The sequence below is a fragment of the Lactuca saligna genome, chromosome 5, assembly GCF_052625555.1.
Source record: "Lactuca saligna cultivar CGN05327 chromosome 5, ASM5262555v1, whole genome shotgun sequence".
NCBI classification, from domain to species: domain Eukaryota; kingdom Viridiplantae; phylum Streptophyta; class Magnoliopsida; order Asterales; family Asteraceae; genus Lactuca; species Lactuca saligna.
The window spans coordinates 241,789,144-241,813,180 of NC_136421.1; the positions used below are offsets into that span (position 1 = coordinate 241,789,144).

The 24,037-nt window shown below is 34.2% G+C and overlaps 1 protein-coding gene, 1 long non-coding RNA gene and 1 pseudogene across 3 annotated transcripts; 2 read left to right on the plus strand and 1 right to left on the minus strand.

Annotated features, from left to right (window-relative positions):
* Window positions 1-432: 432 nt before the first annotated feature.
* LOC145047140 (Aldolase-type TIM barrel family protein) lies at window positions 433-2,750 on the plus strand. Its single transcript, XM_078995378.1, has 10 exons — window positions 433-713; window positions 974-1,234; window positions 1,314-1,490; window positions 1,572-1,646; window positions 1,712-1,756; window positions 1,830-1,994; window positions 2,068-2,146; window positions 2,229-2,311; window positions 2,386-2,454; window positions 2,549-2,750. Exons 1-10 carry the CDS (start codon window positions 561-563, stop codon window positions 2,630-2,632), a joined length of 1,191 nt encoding a protein of 396 aa, XP_078851504.1. The 5' UTR covers window positions 433-560; the 3' UTR covers window positions 2,633-2,750.
* Window positions 2,751-5,916: 3,166 nt separating this feature from the next.
* Window positions 5,917-7,561, plus strand: LOC145047145 (uncharacterized). The gene is made up of 3 exons (XR_013682121.1): window positions 5,917-6,823; window positions 7,070-7,324; window positions 7,425-7,561. It is a non-coding gene; the product is annotated as an uncharacterized LOC145047145 (long non-coding RNA).
* Window positions 7,562-7,854: 293 nt separating this feature from the next.
* LOC145047144 (putative E3 ubiquitin-protein ligase XERICO pseudogene) lies at window positions 7,855-9,134 on the minus strand (annotated as a pseudogene). The gene is made up of 2 exons (XR_013682120.1): window positions 8,941-9,134; window positions 7,855-8,506 (listed from the first exon to the last, which is right to left on the minus strand). The product of XR_013682120.1 is annotated as a putative E3 ubiquitin-protein ligase XERICO pseudogene (transcript).
* Window positions 9,135-24,037: the final 14,903 nt, after the last annotated feature.

Genomic DNA, 24,037 nt, shown 5'->3' on the forward strand with positions numbered 1-24,037 from the left:
GGTAAATTTTATGTTACATGAAGAAAAATATCAAATCATCATTTAATTTTAGTTTGGAACTTATTCATATATTATAATAAAATAATGGGAGTTTGATGGAACTAGATAAGTAATGAAACCAATAAATCGGAAAAAAAATATCAAATCGTCATTTTCACCAGTAATTTATGTTTTTTCGTAAATAAATTTTAGTTTGAAATTTTTTCATAAAATATTATGATTTTTTTTGAAGATATTTTATTGAAGAAAATTTTACTGTATAGTTTTTTATTTGACCCAGTGATACCAAGTGTCGTTCTTTCTTTTTGAAATCACGGATTTAATTTCTGAAACATAGATGGTATTAAAAGTAGGTTAGATTTGTAGTGTAAAAAATAAAAAATAATAAAAAAATAAAAAAATCTCACATTATGATATTTCAATCAATATTTCGTGTTGGATATTTTGGTGCACTCAAAAGGTTATCTAACCGAAGAATGCAACGGCCTCTTCCGGCCACCGCGTCCTCCCTCGTCCCCGTGCGCATTTTATAAACTACAGCAAATCCAACGCTCTTAGATATGCAGGAGTTAATTTGCGCAACATCTTCGGTTTCTTTTAACTCCCTTCCTTCCTCACCCGTCAATCACACATTCTATGATAATACTCGATTCACTTTCAGGTTCCTGAGGAACAAACACATCGCCTCATTTCCTTGTATGCGAGCTCAACAGGTAGATTATCTACGATCTTTCCAACTTCTTGCGCTATTTTCTTATTACTGTTAATTAACCTCAAATGCCATTGTTTCATGAGGGTAATGATCCGGGGGATGGGTGACCATGTATTCGTGCCCTAAACTATTTCGCGCCCTAATTAAAGAATGAAATCTGATTGATAGACCTTCACACAACACCCAAACTTCAAAATTCTTTGAAACATCAGATTGATTATAGTAGAACTTCATTTTTTTTTTTTTTTTACTGATTTGTAGTCTGAAGCTACTGATGGATCTGCCATCAATATTGCATCGGATGATTCCAAAGTCGATGCACTCGATATTAAGGAATCAAAGGTTAAAAATTCCCAAATCGACATAGCTGCTACACAAGGGATAAAAATTAGAAGACGACCACCAACCGGGCCTCCATTACATCATGTTGGTCCTTTTGAGTTCAGGTTACAGAACGAAGGCAATACTCCCCGCAACATACTCGAGGAAATTGTATGGAACAAGGACACTGAGGTTGCCCAGGTCTGGTTTTTTCTTCACTTTATACACAGTTTTTCATACTACATTTATCTTATCATTCCCTAACAAGGATCAGTTTCAGATGAGAGAGAAAAAGCCTCTGGGTTCACTGAAGAAAGCTACTGACATCGCTGCTCCTCCTAGAGACTTTATAGGAGCTCTTAAGGCATCATCCGAAAAAACAGGAATGCCTGCTTTAATTGCTGAAGTGAAAAAGGCTTCACCCAGTAGAGGAGTTCTAAGAGAAGATTTTGATCCTGTAAGTTGCCACTTCCATGATGTAATTACCACTATATACGTAATTATTTGATTAATGAATATACAAATCTTGTTGTGACAGGTTGAAATTGCAAAAGCCTATGAGAAAGGTGGAGCAGCGTGTCTGAGTGTTTTAACAGATGCGAAATATTTTCAGGTACAATCTTTTTGATTGATTATTCAATTTAATTAATCATATAATAATTTTGTTTGTCAATTCAGGGAAGCTTTGAGAATCTAGAGGCTATACGTAATGCTGGAGTAAAGGTATAGTTTTCCTTATCTTTTCACACATCATATCAATTTAATTGATTAATTATTATTTATCTTCATTCTACAGTGTCCTCTTTTATGCAAAGAATTCATTGTAGATGCATGGCAACTCTATTATGCACGTGCAAAAGGTGCTGATGCTGTTCTGTTAATCGCTGCTATTCTACAAGATCTTGACATCAAATATATGACAAAGATTTGTAAGATGATTGGATTGACAGTGCTTGTGGAGGTTTGAAGTTTTTTGTCTATTCAAATCATTTTCAATTCGGAGTTTTTAAATAAATCGTTTTGGGTTTTTTAAGGTGCATGATGAGAATGAAATGGATCGTGTGCTTGAAATCGATGGGATTCAATTAATTGGTATCAATAATCGTAACCTTGGTAATCAATTTTTTTTTTTTTTTTTTTGGTTTCATATATCATAATCTTTATATCCTTTTCAAGTGTTATGGAATGTTTGTAGAAACGTTTGAGGTTGATATCAGTAACACAAAGAAATTACTGGAAGGTGAACGTGGTGAAAAGATTCGCCAAAAAGGCATAATAGTAAGATTATATGAAACCATTTATTTATTATTTTTTTTTTTTATGAAAGATTTTTGATGTTTGAATTTCGTTAGGTGGTGGGGGAGTCTGGATTGTTCACTCCTGCTGATGTGGCGTATGTACAAGAAGCGGGTGTTAAAGCTGTAAGTGATTTGATTATGTAATTGGTGCCCTAAATTGTTCATCTATCAATAAGTGTAATGATATTGAATTTGATGAATTGATGCACTTTTTTAGATCTTGGTAGGGGAATCTCTTGTGAAACTAGAAGATCCCACGAAAGGAATTGCTTTACTTTTTGGAAAAGACATTTCAGAATAACTCAGGGGACAGCAAAAGGTTAATCAAGATATATAATTACAAAAGCGACTAAAATTTTGTATAAATTTTATGCAATATTGATATGAAATATGAAGTTGGAAGTTCATTTTTTTGTTCATTGGCATTTGCTGCTATTATGTTATATTGAATGAATTTTAGCTAAATCATTTTGTAAATTGTATAAGGAGGTCGTGGTTAATATTAATCATTAAGGTACAGAAATTTGTTTGTTATTATGGAATTTTGATGACTATTTTGCTTTTTATTGTGTATGTCCTCTCGTATATGCATATGATTTGTGGCAATGGTCCGTTTTTTTTTTAATTGCAAATGTGCTTTCACATTTGGAAGGTCTCAAAAATATTGAGAAAAGGAGTAGTAGAATGTATTAGAAAGTTGAAATAGGAATAAAATGTGAAAATTTTGAGAAATTATATGGTGTATGAGGTTTCGGCATCACGGGTGAATTTATGGAAGTTGAAAGGGCACAACCAAACCATCAACCAACTCAACACCATTTGGCATCTGGGTATTTTAACATTTTACAACCAACCCACTAGGTTGTGAAAATGATGTTCACTGTAAAATGGAAACTCATGTCTTCCCATTCTACCCCCAACCCACCAGCCTCCGAGGCAGTATTTAACGGTGGGTTGGTGTGCCACATAGGAAACCCAAGTGTGAATTACTTTTTATACCGGATAGCCTTACGCGTTATGAGAACTTTATTTATTTATTTATTTATTTTTTTGTAACATTTCGAAACTGTGTAAACGTGTTTTGCAAGATGGAAATTTAACATATTGTTCATTGAAAATTTGGCAATTTAAGTAGATTTAGCAATTAGGGAAGAGGAGATATTACAATTTAAGGATTTTGTCAAATGATATTTCCATAGCATGCTTATATTAAATGTTCTTAGGGGTTCTCAAGTTTTTGTAATAGTTTTCCTTATTTGTTTAATATGTTATGAAACTAACACTTCGAAGTTCGAACATATGTGCACTTAGCAATCTTAGTTGCTTCAAGAAAAAGCTTAACAAAACATTTAGCAAACATTTATACATTTAGTAATTTTCATACGAAATGTTGCCAAAGAGGATTAACATCCTTGTTAAAGGCTATATATATATATATATATATATATATATATATATATATATATATATATATATATATATATATATATATATATATATATATATAACTTGTAACAAAGTCATAAACAAAGATATATTGGAACAAGATAATGAAGACGGTGAATGCCCAACCGGGTCTTTAACTGGTCATATCTAATCTTGGGCTCAATCCAACAATCCTTAATTGGGTCTTATCTAATTAGACCAGGAAATCCTTATATCGTCCGGTTATTTTTACTGATTAAAAAAAGTAAAAGAAGTAATACTTATTAGTTAACAAATTGTTCAAAAAACACTAAAAGACAAAAATGGCTAATATGCAGACATTTTTTTAACAAACTTTAAAAGATTTTGTAAAATAAGTGTGAAACTTATTTTGACTTTAACCAATACTTCTATGTAGAAAATCCAATGGATTACGAACCGATAAAGGATAGAGTGGACTAAAACCAAGCAATCTTTTTTTTTTTTTGGAAACTGTGAGATTCTATTAACTCATTGCTTAGATAGAGCCTAAGAGACAAAGAAAACAAAAAACACAATTACATAATTGATAAAGGATTACAACACCAATTCATCCAATTACAATTTCCGAATCTCCCCTTAACCCTTACCCAGTTGAAAACTAAAGAAATCACATCATCAGCCACCATAGATGAAGAAGATCAGATATTGTTGAAAATCAAATCATTTATCGCCCTCCAAATGCACCAAAAGCAACCATACACAATGGAAAGGATTACATGCTTTTTCTTAGGACAACTTCCCCAATTAGTTGCAAAGGTGATAATCTCCCACGGTGTCAAAAGCAGGAGGAATAATGGCACACCAATTCCAAATCCAACGAAGCACATCAATAGCGAACGGGCACTTGACAAGAATATGCTCGGCTTCATCGACACCCCCACACAGTCGCTGTATGAAAGGTCATTGATGTTGATCCCATGCCTGGATAGCGCACACGCAGTGGGAATTCTACCAATACAAGCTCTCCATATGAAACAATTAATTTTCAAAGGCACCGTGTGATTCCAGATTGTGCCATTTGCATGGGACATGAGACGTAAGAGTCAATTAGATTTCTAACACTACTCGCTAAAAGCCTCCCGTCACTTGAAAGCTTTGTTCTCAGAGTATCATCCGCGCCAGATCGAGTGTGGTTAGACAAAATACTTCTTAACATATTTAGCTCATCAAGCTCCTCCTTGTGATTTGGTTGCCGTTTCCAAGCCCAACCTCCAATATCCGGACAAATTCTCTCTTCGATGAAAAAAATCTTCCGCCGTTCAAGAGAAAACAGCCAAGGGAATTTAGAAGCAAAAATGAAGTCCCCTGCCCACTGGTCGAACCAGAAGAACATAACATTCCCTCTTCCCACCTTGACTTCAAAAATAGATGAAAATTTTATGTCAATCTCTCCCGACTCATCAACAATTTTCATTACATTTTGCCAGCACCAATGAATCAATTTTTTATATAAGGAAGTTATAGGCTTCCTTGCAAGATAATGAATGCCACAGATTACCTTGCACCAAAAACTGTTTTCTCCTCCTTAAATCCCCGTACCCATTTAAACAAGCAATTTGATCTACGAAAATACTGGAGTATATAGAGGTGGTAGGTAGGCATCAACCTTTTTTTTTCTTAGAAAAGCAAATCTCTATGTTACTCCTAAGCTATTCCATTTGTCTCAAACGAGACTTGAACAGTTACGAGACACTTTTTCACAAACACTTGTTATTGTTGAGCTACAAGCCCTTTGATCGCATTTGGACCAGTTACCTGATTTGTGACCAGTCCGAAAGCCAATTAAAAAAACTCGGCTTGTTTATAGAAAACTACGGTGACACTTGGTTATGCTAATTTTAGAAAGGACCGGTTAGATACATGAAATTTGTAATCGACTCATAACTCGCTGTTAAAAAAACACGTGTCTGTCATTTTTTTTATACCCTTTAGATATCCCATAGACACCTTTATTGAGTCGATTTATTACAACCATCTTCCAATTTGGTAATTTTTTTATTATCCCATAATTCTATTCAATAGCCTATATGTGGGTTTTAGTTTGCAAATACAGAAGGTGAAATTATGTGTAAGGGTTCATCACTACATCTTATCCGCTTTCTCTCTCTCTCTCTCTCTCTCTCTCTCTCTCTCTCTCTCTCTCTCTTCATATTTTCTGCATGGTGATTTTTTGCCGGTTTTTAGTTGTGCCTCCTGTAGAGACAACAATAACCAATAATAAGACAATCGACACCCAGTGCCTGCTTTTTATTCTACATTGATGTTATCTTCACTTAATCCTAATTTGCAGGTAGCTGCCGCTAGAATCTACGTCAAAACTCAAACGGTAACACAAATCAAAATCTCTTCGATTTCATCGATCATGATTTCTATAAGTCATTACGTACCTCCAATTCTTTCTTCTACCATCCAAAACCTAAACCTTTTTTCCCTCGATAATAACATGCTACTCAAATTATTCGGCTCCCGTACCAACATCCCTAACCCTAAACCTAACCCTAGCTTTGAGGGAATTGTCGTAGGAGAAAAGCCATTGATCTTGCAGATTATTCATGCCGGAGGTGTGGTTGAACGACACTACATGGCATTCCCAGCGTCTTCAATCATTGACAAGTATCCCAACTTCGTTTTGGCTCGTCCAGAGATATTCCGGCAGCCGTGGGACTCCATTGTTCCGCCGGAGGAGATTCTCGTCCCTGGACAAAAGTACTTTCTCGTTCCTCTCCGGACAGTGAAAAAACTCCGTCGCCGAGCAAGAAATCCGAGCAATTATGAGATGCCTAATAGTTTGATTTGTCGAGACGAGAATACACCTTCTACCAAATCTTCGTTGCTTCCCAAACCTAAACCTATATCATGTAATCGTCGTGTTCGTTTCAAGGGGATCGACTCCAAAACCCCAAATGCCAAAGGATCGAGGAAGAAGTTGATTGTGCGCTTTGCCCCTTCACTTACTGTGATTGATGAAACTCAAGGCTTCGATGATTAGACTTCTTCTTTTGATACTCTAATGTTTTGATTTCCAGTAAGTTTCCACTGATCGACTAATGTGTTTTATTTGTACTTTTACTCGTTCTTAAATAACCATTTCCTTCATTTTTGTTCTTTGATTACCTTTCTTAATAAAAACCTATTCATTTGAATATTCAAATTCAAATCAAGAATATATGTGCCTCTTGAAGAATACGTGGGGTGCATACATATTACCTCTCTTTTATTTCTATATTCAAACCTACTTTAATGTTCGTGGATTATGTTGATCATCTCATAGTTACTAAATAAGAAAAACGGGAGGAAAAAGTGGCACAAAATTCCCAAAATTTGAGGTGTAGGAAAGAGGGATTATAGTCACCATAGAATCTCAACAAAAAAAGGAAAGATAGGGGGAATTGTATGTTTGAGGAAATCAAAGGCTCCCAAAAGATGTTCGTCCTTTTCATCTTCATAGTTATCTTCTCTATCGTCATCATATCCATTAACAAGAAAAAGTGGATAGACAATCAAGCTCCTGCCATTATCAAAAAAGGTAAACAAACTCTCATGAACTTCCTCTTTTTCTTTTTGTTTTTTGTTTTTTTCCAATGAATCGATTCAGATCCTATTTGTTTCATCCGATGTTCTTCTAGATACGAGTAAACCTGTGTTCGAATCTTTAAACACACAAGATTCTTCCGGTGAAGATATGTCAAAGCCACCACCAAAACAACCCAAGACTGATCTACAGGAACTATCTCTAGAAGATGACATGAACAACGCAAGAATCGAAGCATTATCATCCAATCCATCTTCTCCACGTGCCAGAAAATCCTCCGCCATGAAGATCAGTTGTCTGTGTGCTCCGACCAACCACCCTGGCTCCTTCAGGTGTCGCTACCACCGGAACAGTGTCTCAGTCGGCTCCAACCTTTCTGAATTAGCCTACCGGAAAACTGCCTCCGTCGGTTCAAACCTTTCAGATTTAGGAAACACAACCACCAACATGAAGAAATCGAGACGACCTAGAGAATGCTGATAAAATTCTTATCGATTCATTATGTGTAAAAAACTAACATGTACTTTCATTCAAATATATTATTATTATTATTATTATTATTATATATAATTCAAACTGGAACAAAGCTTTTCCGTTTCTCAGATGCATATGACATCGGAAACCATGGAGTTTAATATGTACAAAACTCAAAACTGACTATACTCCTAACAAATCTAAACTCGATCTCGTAATATCACGATCACATCGGGCAGGTGTTTTCTTCGGATTCTAAAGGCGCCATCATGTGGTTTCGACACAGAGGACAAGTGGTGTTCCAGTATTTTAACCATTTCTCGAGGCATGATTTATGGAAAACGTGTCCACACGAGAGGTGGTTTATCTCTGCGTCTGGTTTGAATTCAATCAAGCAAACGGAACATTCTTGTTTGGTGAGGGGAGAAGAGAGGAGGGAGTCGTACCGGAGTGTTGGTGTCCGGCTTCTGAACTCCTCCATGTAACTCGTTGATGGTGTTCCACGGCATTCCGGTGACTCGACGAAGCTTTGATCGGAAACATCCTCCCACCACGGGAAACGAATCCCGACGAGATTAAGGATGGAACGAAGGATCTCCTTCATGAAGGATATCGACATGGCGGTTTTCACCAGAATTATACATAGGATTCCGGCATCGGAAGGGTTTGAGTATGGTGAGAGACCCATATTGGTGCTTGAACCTGTAAATACAACACAAAAATTATCAAAATTAGTCGATTTCGACAAAAGAAATCATACAAATTTTCATCCAATTTCTATTCGACCTCTTTTAATATGGGGGAAAAGGGGGAAGAATGAACCAAGTGTTATATAACCTAATTTCTTATGAGCAGTTCGCAAAAGATCTTAATCACCACAGTTTTCATTTCAATTTTATGAATCTACAGTACAATTTTTTTGGAAGATCGATAGATAAGAATTCAGATTGTGAAGAACAAAGAATAAAAACATCCCCAAAAACGACGTTCAGATCATGTAATGGAAACTTCATGAATCAAAAACATAAAAACAGATTCAACTTCCATTTTTAAAACAATACAACAGATAAATAAGAAAAATAATAGAAATCTACGCAGAGATCTAGAAGTACTGAAGAAAGAGAGAGATTACTTACTTGGAAGCAGGGGGTAGGTTGAAGATGAAATAGTTAGTTGAAATCGTTGAAGTTGAATGGGAAATTGAGGTTGGTTTTAAGAGTTGCGAGATAGAAAAAGGACAGTACTGGGGCTTTAACGGCGGAGGATGGTGGCACCGGCACACCGCTGGTTAGAAACAGGAGGTGGTGTTAGAGTGAATCCACTGCTTCAGTTGAGAATATATACTCCCCCGTCCCCATCTTTCCATTAAAGTTAATTTAGCTATATGCTTTATTCATATTAAAAAATAAAAGATAACTTTCAATATATTATTGAACTTAAAGTATTTATCGACAGAAAAGAAAAAGTAAAAGGAATTTGTTTTTCAAAAATAATAATAATATCTTGTAAACCAATTATTTGATAACATTTTTTTTCGGATAAACTATATTTTACTGATTTTATTAAAGGAAAAGAAGACAATAAGTAGCACCATATAGATGATTAATGCCGAATTCACGCCTAAGCCAATCATATAGGATAAATCGCAAAACATAAATATTCATATACCATATGTGAAATTCGGCATATCAAGTGCTAGTGCTAGTTATAATCGTAACCATGGATATCAAGTAAAATAATCTTTCAATTCTTATATATTATGGTTAAATTTGATATTTTTATTTGAACTTTGGACCTGATACGTTACGTGCAGAAAGATTGATAAAAATAAAAAATAAAAAGATATTTAATTTCTCTATTTGAAAACATAGGATGAAATACATATAAAATAAATATATGTTTATTAAAATAATATGTTGAGATGTTTGTGTTAAGGTTATCAATATCAAAATCTCGTATTCATACCATAAATTGTAATTGTTATACTGAATCAAGATTGAAAAATCCCAAAACAAAAATTAAATGGTTACAACTTCAAACATAAAAAATGTTTTTTCATTTACAATATACAAGTTATAGAAAAATATGGATGATATGTTTAAAACAATATCATATATAGAATATGATTGTTGTAAAACATAGAAGCAATAACGTGAAAATTAAGAAACAAATTGTATCCAAAAGGTCCGAACATATCGATTTCGAGTTGCATTTAAGAAGTTGTAAAGCTTGGTTTGATGTTTCCCTTTCGAGTCAAAGAGCGAAGTTAGAGCCTTTTTATGGCTCTGTGTTATGCTCTTGCTTCGAATTTTCGATTCTAATTTCTATGTTATATGGTTCAAAGTCATATACCCTTGAATTAAACCTTCAATTAAAGTAAAAGATGTGAGATCAAAATATAATATGATCTTAATAATTAAGATAAGTAGTTACAATGTCAAATATAAAACTTAACACGAAATGTCAAATTAACAATATAATTATCTAACAACTATTTTATAATAATAATAGGTAATACATAACATGAAATCGATATATATATATATATATATATATATATATATATATATATATATATATATATATATATATATATATATATATATATATATATATATATATATATATATATATATATATATATATATATATATATATATATATATATATATATATATATCTGTGTGTAGTTTGATTTCATTTGATATGTTTTTTGTTGTTTTACTTGTGCGACGTTTCCAATTTTCTCGGCAAGAAAAGATATTTGTATTTATGCTTATTTTAAAACATGGTTTACTTATAAAAGCGGAATTTGGTCCCGCAAAAGTATTTATGAATAAATGTTTTTCATCGATTATTAAAAACTTGGAATTTCATAGCTAATACAAGAATCATAAACATAAGTGTAGTCATTACAAGTCTTACAATATCTTTTACATCTTTTATACCATGGCTTATATTTCCTTGAATCTCTCATCAGGTTCGAACATCGTTATCTTTGTACTGCTTCATATGATTCAAAAAAGTTGAGTAGGTCAAGTTGGAAAACCTGGTGAGTACATAGGGTTTTCAACCACAAGAATATAGTTAATTTGTTTATCTATTTTATACCAAACAATTAACCCGATTTCTCATTCCTATTATCTTCTTTATTCATCTATAGAGATCTATCTTAAGGACCACCATTATATTTGTCGTGGTTGTCATCTATATTCTATTAGGTGACTACATCATTGGTACACTAGTGCCACTTCTACATCGTTAATACAATAGTACTATTTTCTACATCATTAATACAATAGTATCAGTCCATACATCATTAGTACATTAGTACAAGTTCCTACATTGTGTTTGCATGTGTACACACATAATTTCCATCTTCATATTTACATGCCAATAGGGCTTGAGTAGTTTCATATCTTTCGAATTAAGGAAAACATGATGTAGGAAGAGTCACATGGGGAGTAGGAGGAGATGGAAGATTTGAATGAGGACAAAGTCCAATTGCACTATTACCCAAGAAAGGAAAAACTTTTTAACATTGATCAGAATGTAGAAGACCATCTCCAGAAGATTGAAGAAAATCATTTCCAAAAGAACAAGAAAACCCATTATTATCTTTATTTGACATCTAAAATGTAGGAAAATAGAGAATTCAAGTTAGTTGATTTTAATCCTTAATTATTAACCTAAAATTCAAATTAAGGCTAGGATCCATATTTCCATTCCATAATATGAAGATGGATGTCGTAGTCATATCACGAAACTATTTTAGATAGGTAGAAACATTTCACCAATTTCAATCACATGAAACTCCTAAGATCTTTTGGGATTTTCATTGAAACATGAATGACATGTATTGATGGGTTTTAGTATACTACAACATCCTAGGTGCACATACAACCCTAAATACATTGGATCTATATTTTCACTAATTATGCATGCAAAAGTGTTTCCAAGGCATTAAACCTATAACTAGCATGCAATTTGTCATACACAATACAAGATACTAGTTAGAGTAACATACATTTTATGTGGCTTGAAGTCTTGATGTATTTGGTGTTGCTTGAAAGACTTTGGCCTTTAAGAAGTTAGTGCCCCAAGTGTTGCACCTCAAATGGAATCACAACTCACCTAGAACAAAGGTGACTCTTGAGAGAGAATTCCATGCACCCAAAAACCTCCATATTTCTCTAAGAAAAAGAAGCACACGTTTTGGTCATAAACTAACATATTTATATGTTGGATTCCAAGGGTCATGTGTATAACCCAAATCCATATCCATGGGTTTTATGATCCATGGTTCAGGTGGCCAAATCTTTATGTATTCATACATAAACTTGGTCCAACATGGATCATAAGCCCAACATATATAAATATAACTAATTACCATAATTAGTCCCCATAGATTTAATTAGTCTCTTTTGATCACTAAAGTAATTCCGAATTAATTCTTGATCAATACTAATTAAAACATATGATCTTATATTAATATATTAGAACTTATAATATATTAATAAATCATATATAACCCTCTCTCAAGAATCCATCCTAACAAATTGTCATGGTGTTATGCAACCCAAATGGACCATGCTACTCTCGGGTCGAGTACATACCAATAATAGTTATGGGCTTAGACATATAATCCAATAGTCTCCCACTTGGATAAGTCTAAAACTATTATTGCGTATGACTCCATGATCTCGACTAGAAATCATAACTCTTAAAAGCCGTTGTCGAACTATGACCTAGTCAATGACGTTTCCATTAGATAAGGGATCATATATTCCTCCATTTTAGATATCATATGGATTGAGACATGGATTATAATCATTCTCTCTGTCCATTTGTTGTTTCTCAATTTCCGATTTATGATGACTAACTAATTGAACAAATCAAATCAGTCCAGGCTCGACCAAGCACTTACATTTGTCATCACTAAATAATCGAGGGACCCACATATATCGCTTTTTATCCCTCCAAGGGTAAAAGGAATGGATAAAATTCGACCTAAATGTTCGCTTGTACTTACTCATCAAATTACACATAATGATATGTTTTGTAACAACCAAGTTACTAGTTGCGTTTATATATGTCAATGTGCAACTGACGTGCAACTACAACTCGCACGTCTCCGTTTGAAGAATATAAGATATTATCGTATCATGATCACTCATGATAAAATCCATGAAGTGAGTCAAATGAGTGTGGTTTTAATCCAATGCTCGAATCTCATTCCAGGAGTACTCATGAATACTGCTGCTATGTCTAGGCCACCTAGACAAACTACAGACCCATTCATGATAGTCTTGCCTCATACCTACTTCCAAAGTATGATTGATTGTGGATAGTTTGAATAACCTAGTTATTCGAGAAGTCAAAACATGTAAAGTGAAACACAAGAATAATACTAATCCTATATGGCCCCAAGCACCTTTAAGAGTAAATAAAACACCTTTTATTTAAACACCATATTGATTACTCATTATTCATTGTATAATGTTTCGAATAATCAACTTTATACTTGAATTAAAACAATAGTTATGCCATGCGCCAAGCATACACACTATGTTTGTCCAAACAATAATTATGCCACACTCCAAGTATGCACACTATATTTGTCTATGATCCTTACTTTGTGAAATAGATCAATTTGAACATGATTCCAATGATGCTCATTTCACAATCCAAATCCTTATCGTAAATGTAAGAATTCCAAATTCCTGCCATTTACCGAAATCTGTTAGATTCTAAACTTATATGCATTGATCCGCTTGTAATGACTATGCACAAAGTCACAAAGACTTGTCAACAAACATTACAGAGTATTCCAATGGAGATCAACTCCATGGAAACGAAGTCTCAAATTCAAAGTATATTCCTTTGAACATCCTTCTTGAATTAAGTTTTCTAATCTTACACAGATTTAATGAATAACTTCCACCTATGGAAACATTTCCATATTCTCATTTTGACTATCACTTTTGAACAAGAGTTGCCTCTTTTCAGAATATGTCAATATGGTCCTTCCAAATTTTACACCATAATTCCAACTATCCATGAGCAACCAATCTTTGGTAAACCTCAGATTGTCCTCGACAATTGCTTAATCATTTTAGCCATATCCATTTCTAGACATATTCCCCCCTTAATGCCTTAGACATTTTGAAAATTTAGAAAGGATAAATATTAGAACATGAAATCGATCATATATCCGAAGCATATGGGATAGAATTCATGATATCTCACATAAGGACATGATCCTAGACCAATCTTTTGCTACCATATTTTTTATTTTCCATGTTTTCATAATTCGACTATGAAGAGGGATGTCGTAATCATAATCGAATTTTGAGAACGCAATATTTATATAGAATTTCCTTATGTTGAACCATTCCAACATAAAATTCATATATATATATATATATATATATATATATATATATATATATATATATATATATATATATATATATATATATATGACTAAAGATGATTAAAATCTCAATGTAAGCTTTTATAATTGAAATGAAGTATAATTTCATCTCCCTTAATTATAGCAAAACAACTTTTTCCAATTGAAACTTTTGTTTTCTATAATTAACATTGCTAACTTGCTACACTTATCATAATTATCATGCTCCCACTAACATGATAATTATTAGCATAACAATTATGCTCCCACTGGCTTTGACATGTATCCAGAAATCAGCTGGACTTCTAGAAATTAATACTTTATTGACTTTCTTACCAAAGTTCAAATTTCTGATACAAGATGCTTTTATAAGACTTTATCAGAATCATACACCTTTCCTTAGATAGCTCATATGCGTGTCTAAACAGTTTTTAGAACTATGAAAAGGGATTCCGTAATCATAGTCTGAATTGTTTAGACCTTTGCCATTTCTCACAAATCCATGTTAGGGTGTCGGTTAACCACACACACCCCACTAACGACTTTGAGAATGCATATATCATAATTGCTATCTACTTAAAATCTATTTAGCGAAAGCGCTTCCTCACTATCATTTTCATGAATCGGAGAGAAACCTTATGACACTTAGATTTTACGGTGTATGTGTTCTTATCCATGTGAATTTGTCATAAGCATAATCACAAGACAAGGTTAGTGACAAATCCAAACTCATATGGACTGAACTTGCTCAGTCTTAACTTCTTGCCACCTGGCAGCACAAGGGCCTACCATTGCTTCCAAGTAGTTATGCAAACAACTGAGAACTCATAGAACTCAAATGCATAGTCAACTCTAATTGGAATGGGCATAGGAAACAAGACTATGTCAACACGATAGGTTACAAACCTCAAGTCGTGTGCTAGTGATCAACAAGTTTTATTCTTGATTAGTTCTTGAAACTCTTTCAGTATCTTTAAAACTCCCACTGACCTCTTGACATATAAGATTCTATTGTCAAGAGCCATTCCTTGACAATGCAAATATTCAAGAGTTAGTGCATATTCTTATCAAGAAAAACACTTTATATAATTGGCCTTAGTTGGTCTTTGTTTTATCCAAAACATCGCAACTTACCAATTTCAAATGTACTAGAGTAAGGAAACATTTTACTCTACATTTGACAAGTGTTATAAACCTTCTTAAGATTATGTCGCTTAATTTACAATCTTGGAGTATTATTCTAAGACTTGTTTTTGGAACGAATTATGATTTATCTTTTAATTCAACCATTTCAACAATTCACGATTCCTCTTCTTAGTCAAACAAATGCACAAAGATGTCCTTAGAGGATCAATTGTGATAAGGTTTCATAATCATAAGACACGATACTAAAGTACTCTCCCATCTTTTCATATTAGAGAAACTTTTATCTTTCTACCTAATTTGATTCTTCTCATTCGTCCTGTCATACATATAAACTTTTCCAATGTTTCAGAATTACACTTAAACTTGTAAGTATAACCATATTCACTAAACTTTAGTAAATCATGACGAATAGCCTTATCAATCTGTGTGGTGGACCTGACCCGCACACAACCAAGTGTACCCGATCCTATAGTCCTTCACTTAACTCACACGAACATGTGAACAATTAATTAGTCTTAATTTTCCAAAGATAAAAATTATCATTCATCACACAATACAAGTTGCATGATTCCAAGTTTCTATCCAACTGAAACTTGGATGATGAGAATCTTTCCTTATATGGTAAATTATGACACTACCACAAACGAAAGAATCAAATCCATTTTCCAATATTGCTATCAATGGAATCATATAAACAACAATTTTTTCACAATTGCCATTGTAAGGATACTTAAAATAAATAAAATCAAAACTTTTCTTTTATTTAAAACATGCGGAAAAAACTTATCATTACAACACAAATGCATATGAAAAACATGTTGTTATCTATTCCTAAGCAATATATCATAACTCTTAAGTAGCAGCTCAAAATTCTGATCTTCGAATCATGCGATCGAAATCCGTCTTCGCGATCAGAATCAACTTACTTTTCTTTTAAGCTTCCTCTATTTTCTTTGATTCTACGAAATAGAAAAATGTGACCTAGTCACATCATGTATTAAGAATCTAAAAATAGAGACTTAATGGAGTTAGATAGTGGACTTTACCCAGTAGAGTCAAACTTTTTTACTTTACTATCCTTATGATCTTTCAGGTAAATAGGGCAACTTCACAACAAATGCCCCTTCTCTTGGCATATGGTGTAACACCCCCCTCTGGAACGTATCACAATATTGTCCGCTTTGGGCCACTCGACACGAGGACTTCCCAGGGGGTCACCCATCCTGGTACTACTCCCGCCCGAGCACGCTTAACTGCAGAGTTCTTATGGGATCTACTGCCCTCACGGCTTTAAAATGCGTTGTGACAAGGAAGGTATCCACACCCCTTATAAGGAGATGTTTTTGTTGGGTTATGAGCATTCTAACACTCCTAAGTGTACATGCAACCCTAAATACCTTGGATCTATGTTTTCTCTATTATACATACAAATATGAACATCCAAGGTATTATCCTAATCTAGCATACAAAACTATCAATATAACAAGATAGAATACATACCTCTTTGATGTAGAATGTCTTCATGAAGCTTGAGTGCCTAGTGCCCCAAGTGTGACACCTTAAATGGTTCACACAACACCAAATACACTTGGAATAACTTGAGAGAATTCTACACTTCATGAAATCGGCTAGCCCTTTCTTAGTCTCTTACTAGTGGCCGATTTTCCTCAAGAATAAGATGCTTATATAGTTATACAATTAGGGTAAACCCTAATTGTCATGACTTTCCATTTCCTTGGATCCATGGGTTCAAATACACTATGGAGCATCCATGGAGCATCATATGGGTTTTGGCCCAACTAGATAATCCATGGAGCATTAGCCCACTATACAAGTATGGATGATTTACACAATCAACCCATATATTTAATTAGTCTTCTTTTGATCACTTAATTAATCCTAGATTAATTCTTGATCAATACTAATTAAATAATCTCATTATTCTTATTATTAATATACTAGAACTTATAATATATTAATAACCGTAAGTGTCTTATTTCTCTCATTATAGTCTATCCAAGTGCATGATGCCATGCAACCCAAATGGACCATGCCGGGTCGGGTCAAGTCTTACCAATTATAGTTATGGACTTAGACATTAATCCAACAGTCTCCCACTTGGATAAGTCTAAAACTATTATTGCGTATGACTTCAGGAACCAACTAGCAATCGTAGCTCTCAAAAGCTTCTGTCGAACTCTGACCTTGTAGATGAACTCTGATCTTGTCAATGACTTATCCATTAGATAAGGGATCATATATTCCTCCATTCTAGATATCATATGGACTGAGACATGGATTATAATCATTCTCTCTGTCCATTTGTTGTTTCCCGATTTCCGATTTATGACGACTGACTAATTGAACAAATCAAATCAGTCTTGGCCTGACCGAGCACTTCCATTTGTCATCATCAAATCATCGAGGGGCCCACAGATATCACTTTTATCCCGAAGGTAAAAGGAATGGATAAACATCGACTCATATGGCTTGTTCTACTACTTGTTTAATCATACACAAAGATACGTTTTATAGCACCGAGTTACCAAATGCGGTTTCGTGCAATCAATGTACAACCAACTCATAGTAACAACTCATATCTCTAGGTTTGAAGAATATCAGATATTATCGTCTCATGATCACTCGTGATAAAATCCATGAAGTGATTCCAATGAGCGTGGGTTGAATCCAATACTTAGAACTTATGAGCACTCATGAGTGTTGTAGCCATTTGTCCAATACCTTAGACCTCTACAAGCCAACCCATGACAGTCTTAATTCATATATACTTCCAACATATGACCGACTGTGGATGGTTTGAATAACTTAGTCATTCTAGAAGAATGACCTAGCTTATTCGGGAAGTCAAAACATGCAAAGTGAAACACAATAATAATTGAATCCAATATGGTATCAAAACCTATGAACATAAATAAAACTCCTTTTTATTTATTACCATATGATTACACATTATTCATTGTATAGTGTTTCAGCTATCAACTTTATTCTTGAATTTAAAACAATAGTTGTCCCATGCTCCAAGCATGTACACTATGTTTTCTAAACACTAGTCATGCCATACACCAAGTATGCATACTATGTTTGTCTATGATCTTTACTTTGTGAACTAGATCCATTGAGCATAACTTCAATGATTCTCTTTTCACACTCCCAAATCCTTACTGTAAATACAAGAATTCCAAATTCATGTCATTTACTGAAATCTGTTAGATTCTAAACTTATATGCATTGATCCTCTTGTAATGATTATGCACAAAGTCAGAAAGACTTGACAACAATCATTACAGAGCATTCCAAAAGAGATCAACTCCTTGGAACCATCCTTCTTGCATTAAGTTTCCTTAATCTTACACATATTGAAAATTCTAACTTTGAAACATTTCCAGATTCCATTTTGACTATTACTTCTGAACAAGAGTTGCCTCCTTACAGATTATGTCAATATGGTCCTTCCAGAACTATCACTATACTTCCAATTATCCTTGAGCAACCAATCTTTGGTAAACCTTAGATTGTCCTTGACAATTGTTTAATTCTTTTAGTCATATCCAGTTCTAAACCTTTTCTCTTCTTAATGCCCCAGGCATTTGGAAAAATTTTAGAAAGGATGAATATAGCACATGTAATCGATCCTATATCCGAAGCATATAGGACACAATTCATGATGTCTCACATAAAGACTAAACCAGTCTTTTGCCATAATATTTCCATTTCAATTTGCCAAGTTCTCATAATTCTGATTATGAAAAGGGATGCCGTAATCATAATCGAATTTTAGAACGCAAATAATGGACCCATATACAGAATTTCCTTATGTTGAGCCATTCCAACATGAAATTCATATATATATATATCCTTGACTAAATGATTAAAACCTCACGATCTAAGCTTATAGATTTGAGATGAAGTATAATTTCCTCTCCCTTAATTATAGCAAAACAACTTTTTCCCAATTGAAACCTTTTGTTTTCTATAATTAACATTGCTAACTTGCAATCTTTATCATAATTATCATGCTCCCACTAACATGATGATCATTAGCATAACACTTATGCTCCCACTAGCTTTGACATGTACTCAGAAAGCTCGACTTCTAGAAATCAATACTTTATTGACTTTCTTACCAAAGTTCAGATTTCTGATACTAGATTGTTTTGATAAGACTTTATCAAAAACATACACCTTCCCTTAGATAGCACACTTGTGTGTCTAAACAATTATGAAGAGGGATGCCGTAATCATAATGGTTAGACCTTTTTGCCACTTCTCACAAGTCTAGGTTAGTGTGCCAGTAAACCACACACGCTCCACTAATGACTTTGAGAATGCAAATATCACAATTGCTATCTAACTAAAATCTACTTAGTGAAAGTGTTTCCTCACCATCATTTTTGTGAATCGGAGAGAAACCTTATGACACTTAGATTTATATGGTGTATGAGTTCCTATCCATATGAATTTGTCAAAACCATAATCACAAGACAAAGATAATGACAAATCCAAAACCATATGGATTGAACTCAATCTTAATTTCTTGCCACCTGGCAGCTCAAGGGCCTACCATTGCTTCCAAGTTGTTGTGCAACACATTGAGAACTCTAAGAACTCATATGCAAAGCCAACTTTAACTGGAATCGGCACAGAATATGTCAACACGATAGGTTATAAACCTCAAGTTGTGTACTAGTGAGGAACTTCAGGTTTCATTCTTGATTAGTTCTTGAGACTTTCAAGACCTTTAAGACTCCCACTATCCTCTTGACCTATAAGACTCCCTTGTCAAACATCCAAGAGATAGTGCGGATTCTAATCAAGACAAACACTTCACACAATTGGCCTTAGTTGGTCTTTGTTTTATCCAAAACATCACAACTTACCAATTTCAAATGTACAAGAGTAGAAAACTTTTACTCTTACATTTGATAAGTTTTTTTAAACCTTCTTAAAGACATGTCACTCAAATTACAATCTTGGAGTATGACTCTAAGACTTGTATTGGAACGAAGTATGACTCATCTTCTTGATTTAACCATTTCAACAATTCAATATCCCTCTTCTTAGTCATCAGAATGCACTAAGATTTCCTTAGAGAACTAATTGTGCTATGGTTTGTTAATCATTAAGATGATCACAAAAATTGATACTAAAGTACTCTCCCATCTTTTCAGATTTGAGAGACTTTTATCCTTCTGCCTAATTTGATTCTTCTTATTCGCTCTGCTATGCATTGAAACCTTTTCCAATGTCTCGGAGTTACACTTAAGCTTGTAAGTATAATCATATTTACTGAGCTTTAGTAAACTATGACGAATAGCCTTATATCTTTTGTGGTGGACTTAATCAGTGCACATGACTATGTACTCGATCCCTTAGTCCATTACTTGACTCACACATCCATGTGAACAAGTAATTAGTCTTAATTTTTCCAATACTTGAAAGTTCTCATTCATCATGCTATACAACTTGCATGATTCCAAGTCTCGGTCCAACTGAGATTTTGGATGATGAGAATCTTTCCTTATTTGGTAAATTTAGACATTACCACAAATGAAGGAATCAATTTCATATTTCCACTCTTGCTATTAATGGAATCATATAAGCAACAATTTTTCCTTAAATGCCATTGTAAGGATATTTTAAAATAAATAAAATCAAAAAATTTTCTTTTATTTTAAAACTATGCGGAAAAACTTTTCCTTACAATCCATATGAAAACTTGTTGTTATCTATTCCTAAGCAATATCCCATAACTCCTAAGAAGTAGCTCAAGAATCCGATTTTCAAACTACGCGATAGAAATCCATCTATGCGATCAGATTCAGCATATTCTTTTTTTTAAGTTCCTTTACTTTTTTTCTTTGATTCTTAAAACATTACCATGTGACCCAGTCACATCATGTAATAAGAATCTCAGAATAGAAACTTAGCAGAGTTAGATATTGGACTTTACCTGAAGTAGAGTCAAACTTATTGACTTTAACATCCTTAGGTAAATTTGGCAGCTTCGCAACTAATGACCCTTCCTTTGGCAATATAAACATATGGACCCTTTGATAATGGTACACAGGACTATTACAGACTTAGCCTTTTCTCTTTACCATTTGGTCAACCTAGTTGACTATGGTCAATCCCTTTCCTTGGGAAGAGAATGCTTTTTCTGTATTTCCAGTGTCACCATTGTCAATGTCCATAAAGTTTTAGGAAGTTGATCTTAGCAAATAGATAAGATCATTAAGGGTCTTGTCATAGTCTGTTTCATAGGTGTTCCAAAAGAACTCACTATGTGACTTAGAAAGTAGTTGAACCACCAACTTTCTCAAGACTTTGACACCCAACTCTCCCGACTTGTCAATATGTGACTACATCTCCAAGATGTGACCACACCTAGACCTTTACTTGCCAATAGGGCTCGAGTGACTTTAAACTTTTCAAGAACTTGTGGGGTAGGGAGAATAATTGGAGGAGGTGAAAGAAGTATGATTTCCATTGGAATATCATCTTCATTTAGGAAAGCTAGTTTCAGGAGATTTGGGAAGATCATAAATGTCTAAACCAGACATGTTTTGGGAGGTATTCAAGATAGTTGATCTTAAAGTCCTTAATATGACACCCAATATGAAATATTAAGGCTAGGACCCAACAAACTATTTTATAACTTAGAAGAGGTATGCCGTAATCCAAGCTATAAAACAATTTGAAGGTAGGTGAATGACGATTCACCAATTTCCACCAAGATAAACGAAATGTATTATTAGGTTTTAATTGGATTTGAAACTCCTAGATCTTTTGAGATTCATTGAACTGTTCAATGGCATGTTTCAATCTCGAGTGTGCCCCTCAGGTTTTGTGACTGGGATGCCGAGGATCACAAAACAAGGTGTGAAGTAACCATGCAAATTACTTGGTACCCTTAAGTGTTTATCCCTCAATCGATGTGCCGGTTAACCACACACGCTCCATCGATACTATGATAAACATTAAGTTACCCTTTGCCTACCTTGTTAAATACGAGTTAGTGTGCCGGTTAACCACACACGCTCCACTAACCGACTTAAACAAAGTGCAGAGTGTAATTTCATGGATTAGCACCTTATTCACATTTTCCTAAGTAACTAAGATTGGGTATTTATAAAAGGTTTAGTTACTTAGTACTTATCATTAATACTTTTAATGAAGGGAGAATTATAGTCCTATCAAACCCGTTCGGCTAACGACCCTCCACCAGTCAAGCAAGCGGTGGGTGAGAGTAGACACCCATTAAGTTGCCATTTTATAGGCAACAAACTTATACCCACCTTATAGACCGGTTTCGTGAATGAGGCGTACTAGCGGTAAGACCGACTTTACTCTTATACATATATATATTATTAACTTATAATATTATAAAGTATAAGGATTGAATTTTAACTTTTAAAATTCTAAGGGCTAACTTGGAATTAAAGTATTCATAAGTGAACACTTTACAAATTCCAAAACTTGAGGGCAAGTTTTGAAACTGTTCAAAACTAATTAATTCCATAACTTATATGTTTAAAGTAGTTTTAATCCAAAAACTCTTCAAGTTCCATAACTTAAGGACAAGTTATGGAAGACTTTAAACCAGTGTTGTAAAAATCGGCCTAGGCGCTTGGCGGAGGTAAACTGTATAGGATTTTTGATAGGCGTTGGAATTAATCGGAATCGTTCAACGACGGTCAAAGGCGGAAAATGGCGGTCTAGGCGGTCAAAATAGGTCAACATAAGTCAACTAAAAAAAGTCAAAATTAAACCTTTTTTCTTAACCTAATCGACTAAAAGAAATACAGCTTCATCTTGTTTTTTTTTGCGCCTCATTCATCTCGTTCTCTTCTCCAGCGATCGACTACAACATTCTCCATCAGACTCCGGCGACAAGGGTTTAGCGATTCCGGCTACAACATTCACCATCGGACTCCGACACATGGGACGACGACGTATCGCAGATTCGCACTCGCAGGTTTGTTTCTGATTTTTGCGATTTAATTGTTATTCAACGACGCATCGCATATTCGCACAACATTCACCATCGTGATTTCTAATCATCGCTGCAACGTATTCCGACCACACGTTCGAGTCCAAACAATTCAATCTGTCGATTCCGGATTCGGGATTTCTCACAATCGACTTTGACCAGCTGTCATCGGTAAGTTTTTCCCTTGGTTTCGGTTTTTCATTCCAGTTTTTGTTTGCTTACGAACATAAGAATATACAAGTTGCACAATGGTCCAACTATTTTGGTTTGGGTTTTCCTTTCCTGTGTTTTGATTTTTGCCCCTGTTTCATAAGTGATCATACAAGCTGGACCATTTTGCCCCTGTTTCAATCCTAATTTTTGCCCATGTTTCATTCCATCTTTTTCATGCCTGTTTCATTCCTGTTTCATTCCAGATTACAATTATTTTCTGCCCATGTCTAATTACCATTTCTTTCAAAATTTCACAGATTAAAGGTTGTTAACGGCATCTAAAAATTCAACTATACAATCATTGGATTCAACAGCTACTGGTTTAAAGAGGAATTCAAATGATATTGCTTGGGAATTTGCTATTTTCCCAGATCCTACAAACTTGGATAAATTGAAGTGTACATTGTGTGGAAAAGTTTATAGTGGGGGGGGGGGGGGGGCTTCAAGA

Bases quoted from the DNA above. Each gene is read 5' to 3' on its own strand.
- LOC145047140 (XM_078995378.1), top strand. From the start codon at position 561: ATGCAGGAGTTAATTTGCGCAACATCTTCGGTTTCTTTTAACTCCCTT. The intron at 714-973 runs GTAGATTATCTA...ACTGATTTGTAG, and splicing joins CTTGTATGCGAGCTCAACAG to TCTGAAGCTACTGATGGATC. The intron at 1,235-1,313 runs GTCTGGTTTTTT...GATCAGTTTCAG, and splicing joins AGGACACTGAGGTTGCCCAG to ATGAGAGAGAAAAAGCCTCT.